A 17987-nucleotide genomic window follows, 5' to 3' on the forward strand; every position below is an offset into this window, starting at 1 on the left:
TTGCAGATTAAATGCATGGTTGACACTTCTCCCTGATGTACCACCTACATGTTGGACTCTACTTGCCCTAATAAAAGGATAGAAGTCACATATAGACAAAATGTTCATCAGATGTCCATCCAATGCTGCATCTGCATTTGTATCCAGAAATCATAACTGAAACAGGTTTGGCTGCCTGCTGAAACAAAAGCCAAACTTGTGAGACAGGTGCCAGTGCAAAAAGAAAAATTTATTCAGGTGCCATGACCTGGGAGAATGGTGGAATCCTGTCTCAAAGACAATCCCGTCTTCCTGCTGAAACCCACATTTCTTATAGAAATGGGACTCTGACCCTGTCCATTCATCTTTCTAGTTTTAGACATGCTTGGGCCTTCCAGTGCTGGACATGGTGCCTGCACATCCCAGTGAGCTGTCGCCTGAAACCCCCCTTAGAGAGCTGGCATCCCCATGTCTTCTGGGACTTGTAGTCCAGGTCTAGTGTCTAGTCATGTGTTGCCCTCTCAGTAATGTAGTTGGTGGTGCATTCTGCACAGAAGCACTATGGTTCCCATGGAAGTTGCTGTCCAAGGCCTCTGTGTCTGAAGTTTGAGTGTGAATCCCAGATTAGCTGGTTTTTAGCATTTCTGCTCATAAGACTGAAGAGAGAGGGCTCCTGTGCAGGGTAAAACCAAGTAGATCAGTGGATTTATCTTTGCAATGTTGCCTACTGTTTATTCGAAGTGGAGCTGGCTTGCCCCTTACAGAAGTGAATCCATGTTTTTCTAAGATGCTTATATTTGAAAAATAAATCTAGTGAAATATTTTAAGGGTTATGTGCAGGAGAGTTGTGTCTCAGGATGTAAATGCAACCTGCCTCAGGGTTACTCTCTAGCATGTAACCCTGTTTACACTCACCATAACCCTGGTCACCATAGAGATTTTTAAAATTGTATTTTATTGATTATGCTATTACAGTTGTCCTTATTTTCTCTTTTTGCCCCCCTCCACCCAGCATCGCCCACTCCCTCAGGCAACCCCCCACACTTGTTCATGCCCATGGATCATGCATATAAGTTCTTTGGCTACTCTATTTCCTATACTGTACTTTACACTCCCATTGCTATTCTGTAATTACCTATTTGTGCTTCTTTTTTAAAAAAATACTTTATTTATTTTTAAAAAGGGGGAAAGGAAGGAGAAAGAGAGGGAGAGAAACATCAATGTGTGGTTGCCTCTTGTGTGCTCCCTACTGGGGACCTGGCCTGCAATCCAAGCATGTGCCCTGACTGGGAATTGAACCAGTGACCCTTTGATTTGCAGGCTGGCACTCAATCCACTGAGCCACACTAGCCAGGGCTGTACTTGTTAATCCTCTCACCTCTTCACCCATTCCTCCATTCCCCCCTCCCATCTGGCAACCATCAAAATACTTTCCATATCCATGTTTCTGTCTCTGTTCTTCTTTGCTTAGTTTGTTTATTAGATTCAATTATTGATAATTTGTATTTTTTGCCATTTTATTAGTTTTTGCAGCCAGAAGTTTCAGGGACTTGTCTTCCTGGCACTGGAACCCTGGGCTGAGGGAACTAGTGTGGGGCTGAGACTCCTTGCTCCAGAGATATTCCTCCCAAATTTTTATCCATCACGTGTTCATGAGGGACCAGCCAGTTCCATGTCTGTGCCTCTCCTTCCATCTGGATGGATGTAGTTTCTTTAATTCCGTAGTTGTCAGACTACCATTCAACTCGATTTCTGATGGTTCTGAATGATGGTTGTTGTATATTTTAGCTGTAATTCTGATGTGGTTGTGTGAAGAAGCAAGCTATGCCTGTCTATGCTGCCATCTTGACCAGAAGTCCCACCATAGGGATTATACATATTCATTTGACATCCGTGTCATTCCCTCACTTCACAACCAGCTGGAACCAGTGTCCTTTCATCTCAGTTCTTTTGGCGTTGTCCCGGGTAAAGTCATCCCAAAACTCTTTGGTCTCTTCACTATTTGTTGTCCTTGGAAACTTTATTTTGTACTCTTTGGAATCTTTGCATGACTTCCCCTTTACATTGTCTTTTAGTGGGTTCTACATCAGCAAACTAAGTAAATAGAGTCTCAACATTAAAAGATAGATAGTAGAGCCAAGTAGTGTCACTCTGAAAGTCCCCTGTTAAACAGCTGACATAAAATTTAAGGAGCTTCATGATTTTTCCCACATTTAAAAAATATTTTATATTATTTATTTTTATAGAGGGTAAGTTTGTACTCCTATTTATACTTCTTTTTAAAAAAATATTTATTTATTTTTAGAACGAGGGAAAGGAAGGAGAAAGAGTAGGAGAGAAACATCAATGTGTGGTTGCCTCTCATGAACTCTTTACTGGGGACCTGGCCTGCAACCCAGGCATGTGCCCTGACTGGGAATTGAACTGGAGACCCTTTGGTTCACAGGCCAGCACTCAATCCACTGAGCCACACCAGCCAGGGCTTTCCCCACATTTTTTTTTTAGAATGCACAGCATGGAACTCTGACTAGCATGTGAAGCAAGGGAAGTTTTGTGAGACTGAATCAGTTGCTGACTCCAGGTAGTGTCAGAATAGGATTGAATAGTAGAACACCCAGTAGATTCTGGAGTGTTGTCAGAAAGCACCCAAGTAACCACTGGAGGAGTCGCCAGACACAGTGGCCAATTGTTCTATTTACGTTGTGTCCTATAACCTTCTCTTGATTGACCGAAAAGAGCTACTTGGTTAATGGAAGTTCCAAGGTAAATGGATGGCCTCTCTTTGGGAAGGTGGTCACTCTGATTGAAGACAGACAAATCAATCAAATAAATTGGTACAATAGGTGAACTCTATGCTCTTTGCCTCTATCCCTGAGTTTTTACCAACTCATGGGCAGAATTTATGTGTTCATACCCTAAACCCCAATGTGACTGTATGGAGAGAGGGCCTCTAAAGTAAACTTTAAGGTCATAAGGCTGGGCACAGAAATGACAGCATTTCTGTCCTTATAGGAAATTACACCAGAAAACACTCCAGTGGTTTCTTCCTGCACCCCCTTCTGTCTCTGTTTCTGCCATGTATGCATTTAGCCTGACAGAAGCCATAGTAGCCCTATCTATTGTAGTTATATTGTTTGAACTAAAGCAATTTCTTTAAATGGACATTTAAAGATTAAAAGAAAGAATTAAACATGCCCCCTCATGTCTTTAAAATATTTTTTTCAGTATCATCTTCCCTATGAGTCTTACTGTGAATATCCTTTAATGTCACAACACTTCTGTAACCACTAAACTTTTCATCATATGGACATCATATGGACTCTACTTTCTTCCATTTTCTACAGAACATAACACCCTTAGAAAAACAAAAGAATTTGGTAATTTACTTTTATGTGATGCTCTCATTCCTGCTCCTAGAAGGTAGGTTCCATGCTAACATACTGATGGTTCAGTGTAGCTGCTGAAGTGCCCAAAAGACCTAAGAATCTCAATAGCTATCTGGAAGAACACTTACTGAATGACATCATAGATATCTGTTCATTTGAACCAGATATCTCACCTCTTTTTACCTCTTTCTTTTTCTATCTCATATGCTGTTCTACCTTCAATTTCAGTACCTTCAGTGAACTCAGAAATGGAATCATGTTTTGAGAAAAACTTTCAGAGTGATTGATAATTCCAGATAAGGAAGTGCTCAGTTTCATTCTCTCACTCATTAAATCTCATTTTTTTTTCTGGTCTGCTTCATTTTCCCTGAGATTTCTTAAAATTTAAATTTAGCCCTGGCTTGTGTGGCTCAGTGGATTGAGTGCTGGCCTGTGAACCAAAGGGTTGCTGGTTAAATTTCCAGTCAGGACACATGCCTGGATTGCTGGCTGGGTCCCCAGTTGGGGGCATGCAAGAGGCAACCACACATTGATGTTTCTCTCCCTCTCTTTCTCCTTCCCTTGCCCTCTTTCTAAAAATAAATAAATAAAATCTTTAAAATGTTTAAAATTTATATTTAAGTATAGACAGTATACAATATTAGTTTTGGGTATATAATATGGTGATTTGATATTTATAGATATTTTAAACTTCTTCACAGGTAAGCTTTCCCTCAGCTATTTCTACAGTTTTCAATATAAAACTTTATAATTCAATATTAATGGCTTTCAGTAATTTGTACAATCTGCAAATATTTTTCAAAGATCATCTCAACTCCCTATGCAGATCTTGTCACTGAAACTACAGGTGACTTGATAAATTATTTTACACCAAGGAGATGACATTATGGCTTCCCAAAACTTTATCTCAGGTTCAGATGCCCCTTTCCACACATGCACAGGTGTTGCCCTGGCACCTGCTGTCCTGACTGCAAATGCCATTTGGTGTTTATTTTTTAGATGGGTGTCAGATTCATTGACTTGTATCACTGAAATCTAGTAAAATAAAGACAAATATGAATCTGTCTCTCAGATAATGTTTTCTAGGATTGGAACACAAATACATTTCATATATAGTGATGAATGATGCTTCCTGAGAACATCTGATATCCCACCCCTTTGGCCACCTGTTTTAGGGCTGCCTGACACTTTTCTCTCCTCACAGCTTCTCTGAAGTCTTTTCATTTTCTCTGACTAAAGATACTGAACCTCATGTCATTTACTCTAAACTCTTCACACTGCAGACATGTACCCAGAAATTAGATGCTGCTGTTGAGCTCCCAGACCTGCAGAATCGCCTGGTGTCTCAGCACAGGTTTGGATTTGATGTATTTAGTTGCAAACCCACTGTGCTGCTATCTGTAATGATCCAGCTCTAAAATATCTGTCATCAGAAATGTTGACACTCTTCTTCCCAAGAGCACACATGTGCCTTTCTCGTCTTCTTTCCTCTCAAGGAGTACATTTCAGGACCCCAAGAAACTTACAACCAGGGGAGCAGTGGGCAACAGCTGTCCATCCCAGGCTAACTCTGTCTCCAAAGCCCCCTTTTTCTCTGACTTCTCAGTGAGCTGACAGCAGCCCTGCCTTGTCTCACTTTTGTTACTGTGACTTCTGTTTCTCAGTGAGTCAGAGCAGCCATGCCTAGGCTCTCTTTTGTTGCTTCTTTTGTCCTAAGCCCTTCTTGATTCACTGTCCTTAGCTTTAATAAACATACTTGCATAATTCTGTATGGTTTTTAAAATGTGATCAATGAACATTTGTTAAAACACTGAATAAACATGACACCTCAAAATCTTTCTTTTATGTTTACTCTTGTGGCTAGCCTAAAGGTACTCTTAAAAAAAAAGACTTTACTTATTTTTAGAGAGGGGTAGGGAAGGAGAAAGAGAGGAAGAGAAACATCAATGTGTGGTTGCCTTCCATGTGCCCTGCACTGCGGACCCAGCCTGCAACCCAGGGATGCACCCTAGACTGGGAATTGACCCTTCGACTCCTCAGTTCACAGTCCATTGCTCAGTTCACTGAACGACACCAGCCAGGGATAAATGTCTTCTTTTACTCTTTCCACAAGCTGGTATTGCTCAATGTGCTCATGGGGAAAACAATCAGGTTTTGAAGAGGCTATCCTCAGGGTGACCAAGGTTCCAGAAGATTCACATGCTCAACTGAAGATTCTAGCTATTCTCAGATTTCCATAACTTAACAAATTTCACTGGGGTCTTAAATGTTTTCACCCTTCTCTGATGTTTCCCCAGAGCTTTGTACCACTACCTTTAAAAAACTACATAAATAGTTCTAATAGTGTTACAATACAAAAGGGGGGGCCAAGGGCAGCCGAGGCAATATACTATTACCCAAAAGGAACCCCCCAGGTTCATTATGTCTGCCGCCAGAGGAAAGACATCTCTCAATGCCCAAGATTCGTGAAAAGGAAAATAATTTATTATTCATTTGAAATAACACAAACTAAAGTTCCCCACAAATGCACACAGCCCTCCCAGCACCCTCCATGTGGCAAAAGGGAGCACTACCAAAGCCTTGTGGTCCTGACTCTCACCCAAGCCTCATGGTCCCAACCAAGATACCAAAGCCACGTGGTCCCAAAAAGAGAGACGCCCAATGGCTACTGTGCCCCTGTGTAAATCCCAGAGCTAATCTTCCTCCGCAGCCCCATTTCCCGCTTCTCTCACAATTGGCCACAGCTGCCTGCATTCTGGGCAGGTGTGGCCCTGTGGTGTGGAGCCAATTATCTGCCAGCTCTTCTGGACCCTATTACAAATCCTTATTTGGGGCTCCCCTCTTGGCTGCACCCTGTTACAATCGTTTCTAATAATGTTAGAAACTATTAAAGTTATTATTAAAAACTTTGTGCAATTTCCACTTCACAACTGTTTTTCAAAAGATAATCTGAAAAAAAGTTTAAAAATACGTAATCTTAATTCGCCGTAGAGTAGTACTGTGCCTTCGGAATAGGAGAAATGCTTTTTTTCCCCCACAAAAATGACTGCAATGCTTCTGTCAGGTTACATGCATGAGAGGAACAATAAAATGATGTTTATTAGCTTTTATCTGAGTATGAATATATCTTATGTGTGAATGACTTAATGGAGTTGTATGTCCATTTGTATCAGTAGTCTCCCCGGGCATCTAAAATATTTTTAATCCTTTGAAGTGCTGAGCTCATGGGGTCTGAAATAATGTTTCCAAAAACTTTATTTGATCACTCGCAGACAATATTCCCCATAGATATGCATGAGGCTCTTTTGAGAAGCAGCGAAGCCCTCCTCCTAATCTTATCAGACCCCTCACTAGCCCCTCTAGGACGGGCCTGGTACGCGTGTGTTTGGAGGAGCTATCCGGTTGGCATTTGGGTGGAGACACACTTAGCCCAGGCCTTTGGAGAGCTGGGAACTACATTTCCCAGAGAACACTGCGCCGCGCCGAAAGGCAGTAGAGTTGCGCCAATGAAGGCCCAAGCTAAGAGCGACTCGGTATATGCGCATCGCGACGGGGCGGGACTTCCGGCCTTCGCTGGCGGTCATTTTGGCTACTCCGTGGTCTGTTCTGGTTCGGATGGAGGTACCTGTCCGAAAAGGCGCGAGAGTTGTGGTCTCCGCCGCAGAAACGCAGGTCTGAGTGTCCGCGACACATTCCGAGTGATCCGTGACAGTACCTTTGCCGCCGCCGCTCCCGCCCTGCCCCGCCCAGAGTCCGATGGCGGCGGCCGAGCTAGGGCGCCCGGCTGAGGTGAGTGCGCGTCCCCCGCGCCCTCCCCCCTCATCCTACCGAGTCCTGCTGCTTGGGTGCGGGGCTCCCGTCCTGTCCTGCCGCCCAGGTCCCGGCGTCCCGGACCATGAGGGGCTCGTGGGTGACACAGGGTGTGACGGGGGTTGTAGAGGGTGACGGGCTGCGGGACCGCTGTGTAAAGACGCGCAGGGCGGCTGTGCCGGGAGGATCCGGGAACCTGGAATTCCTCCTGTGTCCTTTTGGAACAGAGTGTTGAGGCCGAGTCACGCCCAGACTGTCAGGTTGGGGGGTTGTACCTCCATTCTGAGGACCCGGGCAGCCGTGGATAACCAAGAAGAGAAGAGGAACACGGTCTGGTTTAGGCTTTTATTTCTTTTTATAGTAAGTTCTGATTTTATTTCATTAACTTTTAATTTTTATTTTTTTAATCCTCACCCGAGGATGTGTTTATTGATTTCTGAGAGGAAAGAAAGAGAAACATCAGTGTGAGAGAGAATCATCGACAGTTGCCTCCTATACAGCTAGACCAGGGATCGAACCTGCAGTCTATGCATGTGCCCTGATAGGGGGGTTGAACATGCAACCTCATGGTGCGCCAGACAACGCTCCAACCTACTGAGCCACCCTGCCAGGGATGATTAAGGCTTTTAAGTTTCCCAAGAGCTGCTCAGGGGAAACGGACTGGATTGCAGGTGATGAGGACAGTGAGGCACAGAGAGACGAGTCCTTTTCATAGAGCTGGTGAGTGATAGCAGTGAGGTCTAAAGCACAGAGTTTAGTAATTGAACCCGAAGTCCCTTGTCCGGTAGTGTAGGCCAGAGGTTCAGGGGAGGTTTTTGCCCATTGAAACACCAGTGCCCCAGCCTGCTTCTGCCTACAGGTCCCTGTGGCTGAAGAAGCACTTAATGAATCCTATCCAGGAAAGTGCAGGGTGTCCCAGGTCCTCACTGATTCTGACTCCATCCAATTTGACTTTTGGGAGTGTGGTGTTTTAGGGCTCTTTAGCTGCCATTCTCCCAGCCCTTGGGTTTGGGGTCCTGGGAGAAATCCCCTAGACTCCTCCTTGAGCCTTGGCTGAAGGTTGTATGGAGGAGTTCCCTATTCTGGCCACCAGTAGAAAGAGGTGTAGGTTTTCCTGAGGACAGGTGAGAGTAAACCTGAGACAGATGCGGAGGCATGGGACGGGTTGAAATAAGATGGATTTACCAGAATTTTGTAGCAAGCTTTGGCAGGATATAGGGTGTGTCAGTCTTGCTGGTGAGCACAGTCACGGCAAATGTGGTCATGTGTGAGGATCATGACTGGTGTGGGTACTAGTATGGCAGGAATGTTAATGAAGGTTAGTTAGGTGAAAAGAGGAGAGTTGTAGCTGCTGAGGGGACGAATACAAAGCTGAAGTGGAAGGGGGTCGTGGGTATTTGAAATTCACATATGGTGTGTGTGACTAATGTGGAAATGAGGATTAAAGACAGGCAGAGAGGCCTCCAAAGCAGCATCCACAGCTACCCTGGTATTGGGATCTGCTGGAGGTCTTAAGTAGTACTGGACAGTGTTTGAATTTGCCAACTTCTCTCTGGATGCCATGCATCAAGTAACAGGAGGGCGTTCAGGGACATGACCATGGTGAAGAGCAGGGAGTTGGCAGTGGCTGTGGGGATGCAGCTGTGGGGTCTGAAGATGTGAGAGAGGTACATGTAGAGAGAGGGAATGTGAAATAATGGCCCCTGGTACTGGAAATGTAAAGGTAATGGGTGACCCCCAAGGCTATTGTGCTTTGAGGCATGATATGGAAGACCCCAAGGAAATTGCCTGAGAGGAATGGATGGGGCCCTGCAATATAGTCTCTGACCTTAGCTGGTGTCTGTTTGCCTACTGACCTGTCTTGGCTGAGGGCTGGGCACATTAAGGAACCCTAAGGAGCCAGCAGCACTAGTTGCATCAGGCCTTGTTATCTGATCTAAGGTGGGGAACTTGGGAGGAGGATGGGCATGGGCATGGGGTAGATGTTGGGGGTGGGTGGGTTATGGGTCCTCGGGAGAGAGGCTGTGGTTTCATCTGTCCCTGTCATGACAGGACAGTGTGACTCTGGAGGATGTGGTTGTGTACTTCTCCTGGGAGGAATGGGGTCTCCTCGATGAGACTCAGAGACGCCTGTACTATGATGTGATGCTGGAGAACTTGGCACTTATATCTTCGCTGGGTAAGACTCTTACACCCACCCCAGTGACCTGGACTAGATTTTGCCTTTCTGCTTTTTCCTAGGGGCTGCTCCATCCTTCTTACCCCGAGACCATAGACACTACCTCTTTTTCTAGTACCCTGCGTAGTGCTGTTTTTCCTTGGGTTGGGTTTTTGCACTGTCCTCTTCTCTCCCCTGCAGCCCAGTCCTGCTGCCCCAAAGCCTGGCAGGAGAGGATTCTGGTAACTAGTCTTGGAATCAGCTGGGTGGATCTCACCTTGCTTGCCCTCTCCTTGGCTGGGTAACTTTCCAGATCCATGGTATCTGTGTATCCCGGGTTTTGCTCCCCTTTTCTGACAGTTTTTCGTGCCTGCTGTGTCAGGAATTGCTGTCACTGACATGGACACTCCTTACATGCACCATGAGCTGTTCTTGTGAGAACCTCATCCAAGGTTCTTTTTGTAACATTTAGTTTTCTGTGGACAGTCATGATAAATTGCTGTGGGCTGGTACTGTCCACTTAACTGTCCTGTCTCCTTTAGGACTTGCATTGTCCAAGTCCCATGTAGTTGGTCAACTTGGGTTGATAGTGGGAAAGAGTCCTGGGTACTTCATAGAATGGATATCAGTCTCACCTTAGAAAGATTGGCTAAATGGGGCCTGGCCCTGCTAAGAGAAGACAGGTTCGCTGGGCTGTGTTCACATCCCACCAAGAACCTATTCAAACTAGTATTTTTTTTTCTATTTTTTTCTTTCCCATTCATGATCCTTGGCCAGCTTGTCATTTTTACTAATTTGTAACCCCTGCCTACTCCCAACTTTCCTGCCTCTACCTGTTACCCATTCTTCTTTACTGCTGACTCTGCAGTGTTCTCCAACCTTGGTTCACATTTATAACGGGGTGGTGTGCACATATCCTTAATAGTCATGGAACACCAGTGACTCCAACTCCCTCATCCTGAAAGAACCTCATGTATTCATTCTTTGGTGTGTCAGACACCTGTGTACATATTTGTGATGTTGCTGCCACTTGTCCCCAAAGACAACATGTACTTTACTAATATTTCTCTGTTTTCAGGTTGTTTGTGTGGCCTAGAGATTGAGAAAGCACCTTCTGGACAGATTGTTTCCTTGGAAAGATTGCCACAAGTCAGGACTCCAAAGCTAGATCTGTCAATCCAGACGGCTCCTGTCTCTGAGATGTGTGTTCCTGTCATGGGAGATATTTTGTCCCCAGATGAGTATCAAGGAGCACTTACTGGGCAGAAATTGAACCCATGTGTGGCATGTGGGAAACAGTTTTGTTTTAGTGAAAATCTTCACCAACATCAGGAGCACAGTGTAATGAAACCCTACAGCAAGGACATGGACGTGGCCTCTGTGAAGAGCTACAGAGGTCATTTGTCAGAGAAGAATTTCACCTTCGGGGAAATTGGAGAGGACTTCTTTACTAGTGTGGGTCTTTTCCAGCGCCAGGCCATTCCCAAAGCACTACTGAGTATACATAGCAGTATTGGGTGTGGGGAGGTCTTTCACAGTGGAAAACGTCATTATATGTGTGGTGCATGTGGGAAAACTTTCCGCCGCAAACGTACACTTGTTCAGCACCAGAGAATCCACACTGGAGAAGGACTGTATGAGTGTAGTGAGTGTGGGAAAACCTTCAGCTACAAGCACTCATTTGTTCAGCACAAGACAATCCACACTGGAGAAAAGCCTTTTGAGTGCAGTGAATGTGGGAAGGCCTTCAGGTTCAAATATAAACTTGTTGAGCACCAACGTATTCACACTGGAGAAAGGCCTTATGAGTGCAGTGACTGTGGGAAAGCTTTTGGATTTAAATCCAGACTTGTTCGGCATCAGAGAATTCACACTGGGGCAAAGCCTTATGCATGTGCTGATTGTGGGAAACTCTTTAGATACAGCTCTAGCCTAGTTCAGCACCGGAGGATTCACACTGGAGAAATGCCTTATGAGTGCAGTGAATGTCGGAAATGCTTTAGACAAAACTCCAGCCTCATTCAGCACCAGAAATTTCACACTGGAGAAAGTCCTTATGAGTGCAGTGAATGTGGGAAATCTTTTAAACACAGCTCCAGCCTCATTCTACATCGGAGAATTCACACTGGAACAAGACTATATGAATGCAGTGAATGTGGGAAGTCTTTTAGCCAAAATTATAGCCTCATTCAACACCATAAACTCCATAGTAGAGGAAGGCTTTAAGAGTGTACCCTCCAGGAGAAAGCCTTCAGCTTATAGTCCACTCTGATCCAACAGGAAAAACTTTACCACCCAGTTTTATGAATCCAGTGTGAGAATTCCACAGATGATAATGAACGGCATGAGACTTTGAAGGCCTCTATGAGGGGCCATCTTGAGTTTCAAGAATGTGAGTTTTCAGGAATTGAATTTTATATTCTGACCTGCTCAGGACCCTTGCTAGAATGATGCAAATTTCTGTGGCAGAAGTCATCTCACTTCTACCTCCTGGCAGGTTCCCACAGCATGTATCAGTCACCACAACATGGTCAGAAAAGAAGGGCACAGTTTGACAACTGATGGTGGCATTTTACATTCTTTGTGGCATTGCTGGTCTTGTGTGATATTTTTGATGGACTTTCTATCCTTCCAAGACCAGCCTGGAAACTCTGCCTCACATTGGCCTGGACTGTGCAATAATAAGTCCCAATTGCTTAAGTCACCTTTAACCTTAAGAGTTATATTTGCTGTGTGGGGTAAGTTGAGAACAGAATTGATCTTTGCCAGTGTGAAGAGGACAGCTTTCTTGAGATCTTCAGTATGATGTCAGAGAGTACCTCCTAGTACAATTTTTGCCTAATCTGTTAATGATAAAATAAAAATAAACATTTGGTGTTTGTCCCCAGTTCCTGGCACAGAGGTTCTAAAACCCTTGGAATCCCCTGAATGAGAAGAGCATCTTTGTATGATAATGAAATGACTCAAGGTAGGTGTCAATAAAGAGCTTCAGGAAGGGCTCTTGCCCCCAGATTTGAGGGTTAAAACTCTAGCCCTACCCCTTGGCCTGACGACACTGTGGAGGTGGAGATTGAACTCAGTCACCAATGGTCAGTGATGCATTCAACCTTGTCTATTTGATGACACCTTGATAAAAACCTCTAAATAAGAGCGGTTGTGCCCTGGCTGCTGTGATTCAGTGGATTGAGTGCCAGCCTGCAAACCTTAGGGTTGCCAGTTCAGTTCCCAGTCGGCATATGCCTGGGGTGCAGGCCCGGTAGGGGATGCATGCGAGGTAACCACACATTGATGTTTCTCTTGCTCTCTTTCTCCCTTCCCCCTCTTAAAATTAAATAAATTTTTAAAAAGAGTTTGAGGAGCAGCTGAGTTGGTGAACACATCCAACCAAGGGAGGGGTGTACCCTGACCCCACTGGGATAGAGGCTGTTGCACTTGGGGATTTTCCAAACCTCATCCTATGTATCTTCTGGCTGTTGACTGTGTCTTTTATAAGAAACTAATCATAAGTATAGCATTTTCCTGAATTCTGTGAGTAATTCTAACACATTACTGTACCTCCATGGCAGGGGCAGGTGGTAGTTTATGGGAATTCCAGATTTGTATTTGGCCTGGAAGAAGTGTGGGTCACCCAGGGACCCCATTTATACTTGGCACCTGAAGTGGAAGTAATCTTGTGGAAATGAGTCCTTTATGTGTGGGATCTGTGCTAACTCCATATAGTGTCAGAATTGAATTAAATGGACTTGGAGAATTGGGAATTGTTGGAATGATGTATTTGGTTTCATAAAAAGCCACACACTACTTGGGGTGGTGAACACAATAACAATATACAGATGATGTGTTACAGAATTGTACCCCTGAAACCTATGTAATTTTATTAACCAATGTGACCCCAATAGATTCAATAAAGGAAAAAATGAAAGAAAAGCCATGTACTGCACAAGGCCTTCTGGAAAAGACTGTAGGCATTTGTGATTTGCCAGGACTTTTTGTAGGCCCAGGGATTTGAGGAGGGTGCAGTTGTGACAACCTACAGTAATTTCTGTCAGTTACAGTGAGAGAAATCAACAGTGCTTGAATTGTGCAGCATGAAATTATTAAAGCCTGATTATCTAAAATGAATCAGGAATATAAAAAGTGCTTAAGTCTTTGGCTCTGAAATTATTGTGAAATACCTGAATGTTAAAGCCAGTTTAAAAAAAAAAAAATCCTTGTATCAGTAATTACCATTAAACCTGGAGTTAATCCCTGACTGGTATGACTCAGTGGGTTGAGCAACATTCTATGAACTGAAAGTTTGCAGGTTTGATTCCTGATCAGAGCACGTGCCTGGGTCATGGACCAGGCCCTCTGGTTAGCATGTGAGAGGCAACCAGTTGATGTTTCTCTCCCTTTTTATCCCTCTCTCTCCCTCTCTCTGAAAATAAAATTTTTAAGAAAAAAACTTGGAGCCCTGGCTGGTGTGACTCAGTGGATTGATCGTGGAGATGTAAACTGAAGGGTCACCAGTTCAACATTTGGTTGAGGCACATGCCTGGGTTTCAGGCCAGGTCCCCTGATGGTGATGTATGGGAGGCAACTGATAGATGTTTCTTTCACGCATTGATATTTCTCTCCTCTTTCCCTTCCCTCCTCTCTAACAAATAAAAAGCATTTTAAAAAAAGTCTATCTTTGTTCATGTTTATTTTTAACAATTTCAGTTTTTACTGAATGATTCTTGCCTTCCTCTGCCTTCCAGGCTACAATTGGGCAGGGTCCTCAGGAAAAAAAAAAAAAAATCATATTTGGGAGGCAAAAATCTTCAGGTTAGCCAGAAACATCCCAGCCCAAGCCAAGCTTCCTTCCATGTCATACATCATAGTGTCCTTGTCTCATCTTTCATCTCCAACTGATACTTTTCAGACAGCTTCACTGTGTTTGCCCCTGGCTGTTCTTATCTCTCTTTCTGAATGAATTAAACACTAGTAATAGCTTCATTTTACAGTTTTTTTCAGAGAGAATCTCAACTCCCTGCGCAGACATTGACAGGGACAATGACTCTGCCATTACAGGTGATATGGTAATTCCCAGCAAGGAGATGAGCTCATGGTGTCTCAAACCTTTAATCTCGAGGATAAGATACCCCCTTTTGCACACATGCTCCAGGTGCAACCAGGACACCTGCTATTCCAGCAGGCAATGACATTTGGTAAGTGGAGCTTCCTTTTAAAAAATTTTATAGAGATTATGTTGCTTAGAAAACATCTTAAGTGTGTGTTTTTTCTGGAGTGAGAACATGGACATAGGCATGTACAAAAAGGATATTTTCTGAGGGCTCCTAAGAATAGAGACCTAAAGTTCCTGTCCCTGGGCTGTCTGCCTTCTGTCCTCTGCTTTCTCTGTCAGCCTTCTGAATTTCTGGGGTTAGGGAGCAGGAATTGCCAGGTAATATTACTGCATTAAAACCCTGTAGTTTTGGTAGTCCCTGAGCTTTAGCAGCTGCTTTGAATCTCTGGTTTCCAAAGCCATCTCCCCAAACTAATCTCTAGGTCTGTTCTAACCACCAAGCTCCCAGAAAGGAGCTATTGAAAGAGATTGATTGTCCTGCCATTTTCTGAGGAAGTAAGATGAGCCCAATGTAGCTTTTAATTGTGCCTCCATAGAAAGCAATTTGACCAAAGAAATGAGGGGCTTTATTTGTATATGAGCATCTGTATTTCTTAAAGGACATGTGGGATCAGAATTCACAAAACATTCATGTCTACATTTTTTTAAAAAGATTTTATTCTCAGAGAAAGGGGAAAGGAGGGAGAAAGAGGGAGAGAAATATCAATGTGGTTGCCTCTCATGTGTCCCCCACTGGGGACCTGACTGGGAAATTGAACTGGTGACTCTGGTTCGCAGCTGGCACTCAATACACTGACCTACACCAGCCAGGCAAAATTCATTTTTATGATTTACCTTTATTATGATTACCATTCATGAACAATCCTCATATCTCTTACTTGGATTTGTTAATCTTTTTTTTTTCAAGATTTTATTTACTTATTTTTTTCAGTCTTTTTTTAAATTTAATTTTTATTTTCAGAGAGGGGAAGGGAAGGAGAAAAAGGAGAAACATTGATGTGTGAGGGAAGCATTGATTGGTTGCCTCTTTCATGCCCCAAACTGGGGATGTGGCCTGCATCCAGGCATGTGCCCTAACTGGAATCAAACCAGCAACCTTTTGGTTTGCAGGCTGGCACTCAATCCACTGAGCCACACCAGCTAGGGCTCTTTTTATTTAAATTTATCATGCATTTGCCTTATAATTTCTAACAAAAATCATATTTTACATTTATGTTGTTTCTTCTCTTCAGAAATGCTTATTTATATACTTTCAATGTTAGAAAATATGTGATCATCTATCTCATTGGTTATGATGAGCACTTAGAATATAATTGATTGCCTCACATTTCACTGTTCTTCTGTAACATAAAATTTTCTGTGCTTTGTCTTTATATTTTTTATGCCTTTCACCTTACATAAGTTGTACATTTTTTATACTCTAATAAGTCTTTTTTATGCATTACTTAGTACATATCACAGTTTTCAAAAATATATATATATACTATATGATTTATCAGTTAGGTTTAGATTTTTCTATATATATGCTAGTATATAATGTTTTCTATATGTCTAAATGCCATGCAGTAGAAATTTAGCTTCATTTTTTCAAATAAGTTTGCAAAGATCTTCGTAAACATTAAATAAGCTTTTATTTCCCAAATATTTTTTAAATTCCTTTTAGTCACACTAAATTTCTACTATTTTTAATACATGTATATAGAAAAAGATCTATCTGATTTTAATCTGTATTTACCTGCCTACCTCTCTACATATCAAATACTTCGAAACATTTTATAGACTTTCTTTTCATAGTGTATTTCATTGCCTCAATTTTACTCTCTCATTATTGACTAAGAGCAGGCTTTTTATTTTTAACAGTAATGCCTTTTTTCCAATAACTGTTAGAATTAATCTGCTAAACTCAATTTCATTTATTTCTCCTTTTCCACCAGCATAGGAAACTTGTAAATATTATTTGGTTATGTTACATTGTTTATGCACACTTTTATTTATTTTATGGATTTATTTACAACAATGTTTTATTTTTATTTAGATTTTTAAAGTATTTTTTATTGATTATGCTATTACAGTTTTCCCAATTTTTTCTCCCTTTGTCCACCCTGCCCCGCCATCCCTCCAGCATTCCATCACCTTAGTTCATGTCCATGGGTTCTACATATAAGTTCTTTGAGTCCTCTGTTTCCTGTGCCATTTTTTATCTCTTCCCGTCTATTTTATGCCAAATAATTATGCTTCTCCTTCTCTGTACATTTTCCCTTTATTCCTCCCTTTCCACTCCCCACTGACACCCCTCCATGTGATGTCCATTTCTCTGATCGTGTTCCTGTTCTAGTTGTTTGCTTAATTTTTGTTTTCATTGTTTGTCTTTTCTTTTAGGTTCATTTGTTGATAATTGTGAGTTTGTTGTCATTTTATTGTTCATATTATATTCTTTTTCTTAGATAAGTCCCTTTAACATTTCATATAATAATGGCTTGGTGACGATGAACTCCTTTAACTTGACCATATCCGGGAAGTACTTTATCTGCCCTTCCATTCTAAATGAAAGCTTTGCTGGATAGAGTAATCTTGGATGTAGCTCCTTGCCTTTCATGACTTCAGATACTTCTTCCCAGCCCCTTCTTGCCTGCAAGGTTTCTTTTGAGAAATCAGCTGATAGCCTAATGCATTCCTTTGTAGCTAACTCTCTCCTTTCCTCTTGCTGCTTTTAGGATTTTCTCTTTATGTTTAATCTTGGGTAACTTAATGATGATGTGCCTTGGTGTGTTCCTCTTTGGGTCCAACTTCTTTGGGAGTCTCTGGGCTTCCTGGACTTCCTGGAAGTCTATTTGCTTTGCCAGATTGTGGAAGTTTTCCTTATTTGTTCAAGTAAGTTTTCAATTTCTTGCTGTTGTTCTTGTCCTTCTGACACCCCTATAATTCATATATTGGAACGTTTCAGGTTTTCCCAGAGGTTCCTAAGACTCTCTTCACTTTTCTGAATTCTTGTTTCTTCATTTTGTTTTGGTTGGATGTTTATTTTTTCCTTTTGTTCCAAATCATTGCTTTGAGTCCTGGTTTCCTTCCTGTCACTGTTGGTTCTCTGAATATTTTGCTTTATTTCATGTTGGGTATCTTTCATTTGTTTTTCATTTTTTGACCAAGCTCAATCAGATCTGTGTGCATTTTGATTACCAGGGCTTTAAATTCTCCATTAGATAGGTTGGCTATGTCCTCATCATTTAGTTCTCTTTCTGAAGTTACACTCTGTTCTTTCATTTGAGCCGTATTACTTTGTCTTGGCACAACTGGTAAGTTGTAAGGGCGCCGGGCCGTAGGAATTCCTGAGGCAGGGCAGCCCTCCTTGCTGCTTTGTGGTGCTGCCTGTGGGGGAGGGGCCAGAGAGGGAACAATGCAGCTGGCTTGCTCATCTCTAGTGCACTTTTCAACGAAATCTTATGTGAGACTGGGAGTTTCTCTCACTATAGAAACCACTGTATCAACTTTGAGTCTCAGTTTCCCCTTAAGTCAGCCCCACCCCCACAGCCTGCTGCCTTCCCAAGGT

General features: G+C 42.7%; 1 protein-coding gene across 2 annotated transcripts; it reads left to right on the forward strand.

Moving 5' to 3' along the window:
• The first annotated feature begins 6925 nt into the window (after window positions 1-6925).
• On the forward strand, window positions 6926-13084 carry LOC123826068 (zinc finger protein 211-like). Of its 2 annotated transcripts, XM_045849876.1 has the most exons (4): window positions 6926-7154; window positions 7403-7535; window positions 9228-9354; window positions 10412-13084. In XM_045849876.1, exons 3-4 carry the CDS (start codon window positions 9321-9323, stop codon window positions 11557-11559), a joined length of 1182 nt encoding a protein of 393 aa, XP_045705832.1. In that variant the 5' UTR covers window positions 6926-7154; window positions 7403-7535; window positions 9228-9320; the 3' UTR covers window positions 11560-13084. The 2 variants fall into 2 exon arrangements, with proteins under 2 accessions (XP_045705832.1, XP_045705822.1); XM_045849866.1 differs by lacking the exon at window positions 7403-7535.
• Window positions 13085-17987: the final 4903 nt, after the last annotated feature.

The sequence above is a fragment of the Phyllostomus hastatus genome, unplaced genomic scaffold (genome assembly GCF_019186645.2).
Source record: "Phyllostomus hastatus isolate PE091 unplaced genomic scaffold, TTU_PhHast_1.1 phas_contig_133, whole genome shotgun sequence".
NCBI lineage: Eukaryota > Metazoa > Chordata > Mammalia > Chiroptera > Phyllostomidae > Phyllostomus > Phyllostomus hastatus.

Excerpts from the sequence above, each read along its gene's own strand:
- LOC123826068 (XM_045849866.1), top strand. The coding sequence starts at position 7,122 with ATGGCGGCGGCCGAGCTAGGGCGCCCGGCTGAG. Across the intron at positions 7,155-9,227 it reads AGCTAGGGCGCCCGGCTGAG|GACAGTGTGACTCTGGAGGA; the intron begins GTGAGTGCGCGT and ends CTGTCATGACAG. Across the intron at positions 9,355-10,411 it reads GGCACTTATATCTTCGCTGG|GTTGTTTGTGTGGCCTAGAG; the intron begins GTAAGACTCTTA and ends CTCTGTTTTCAG.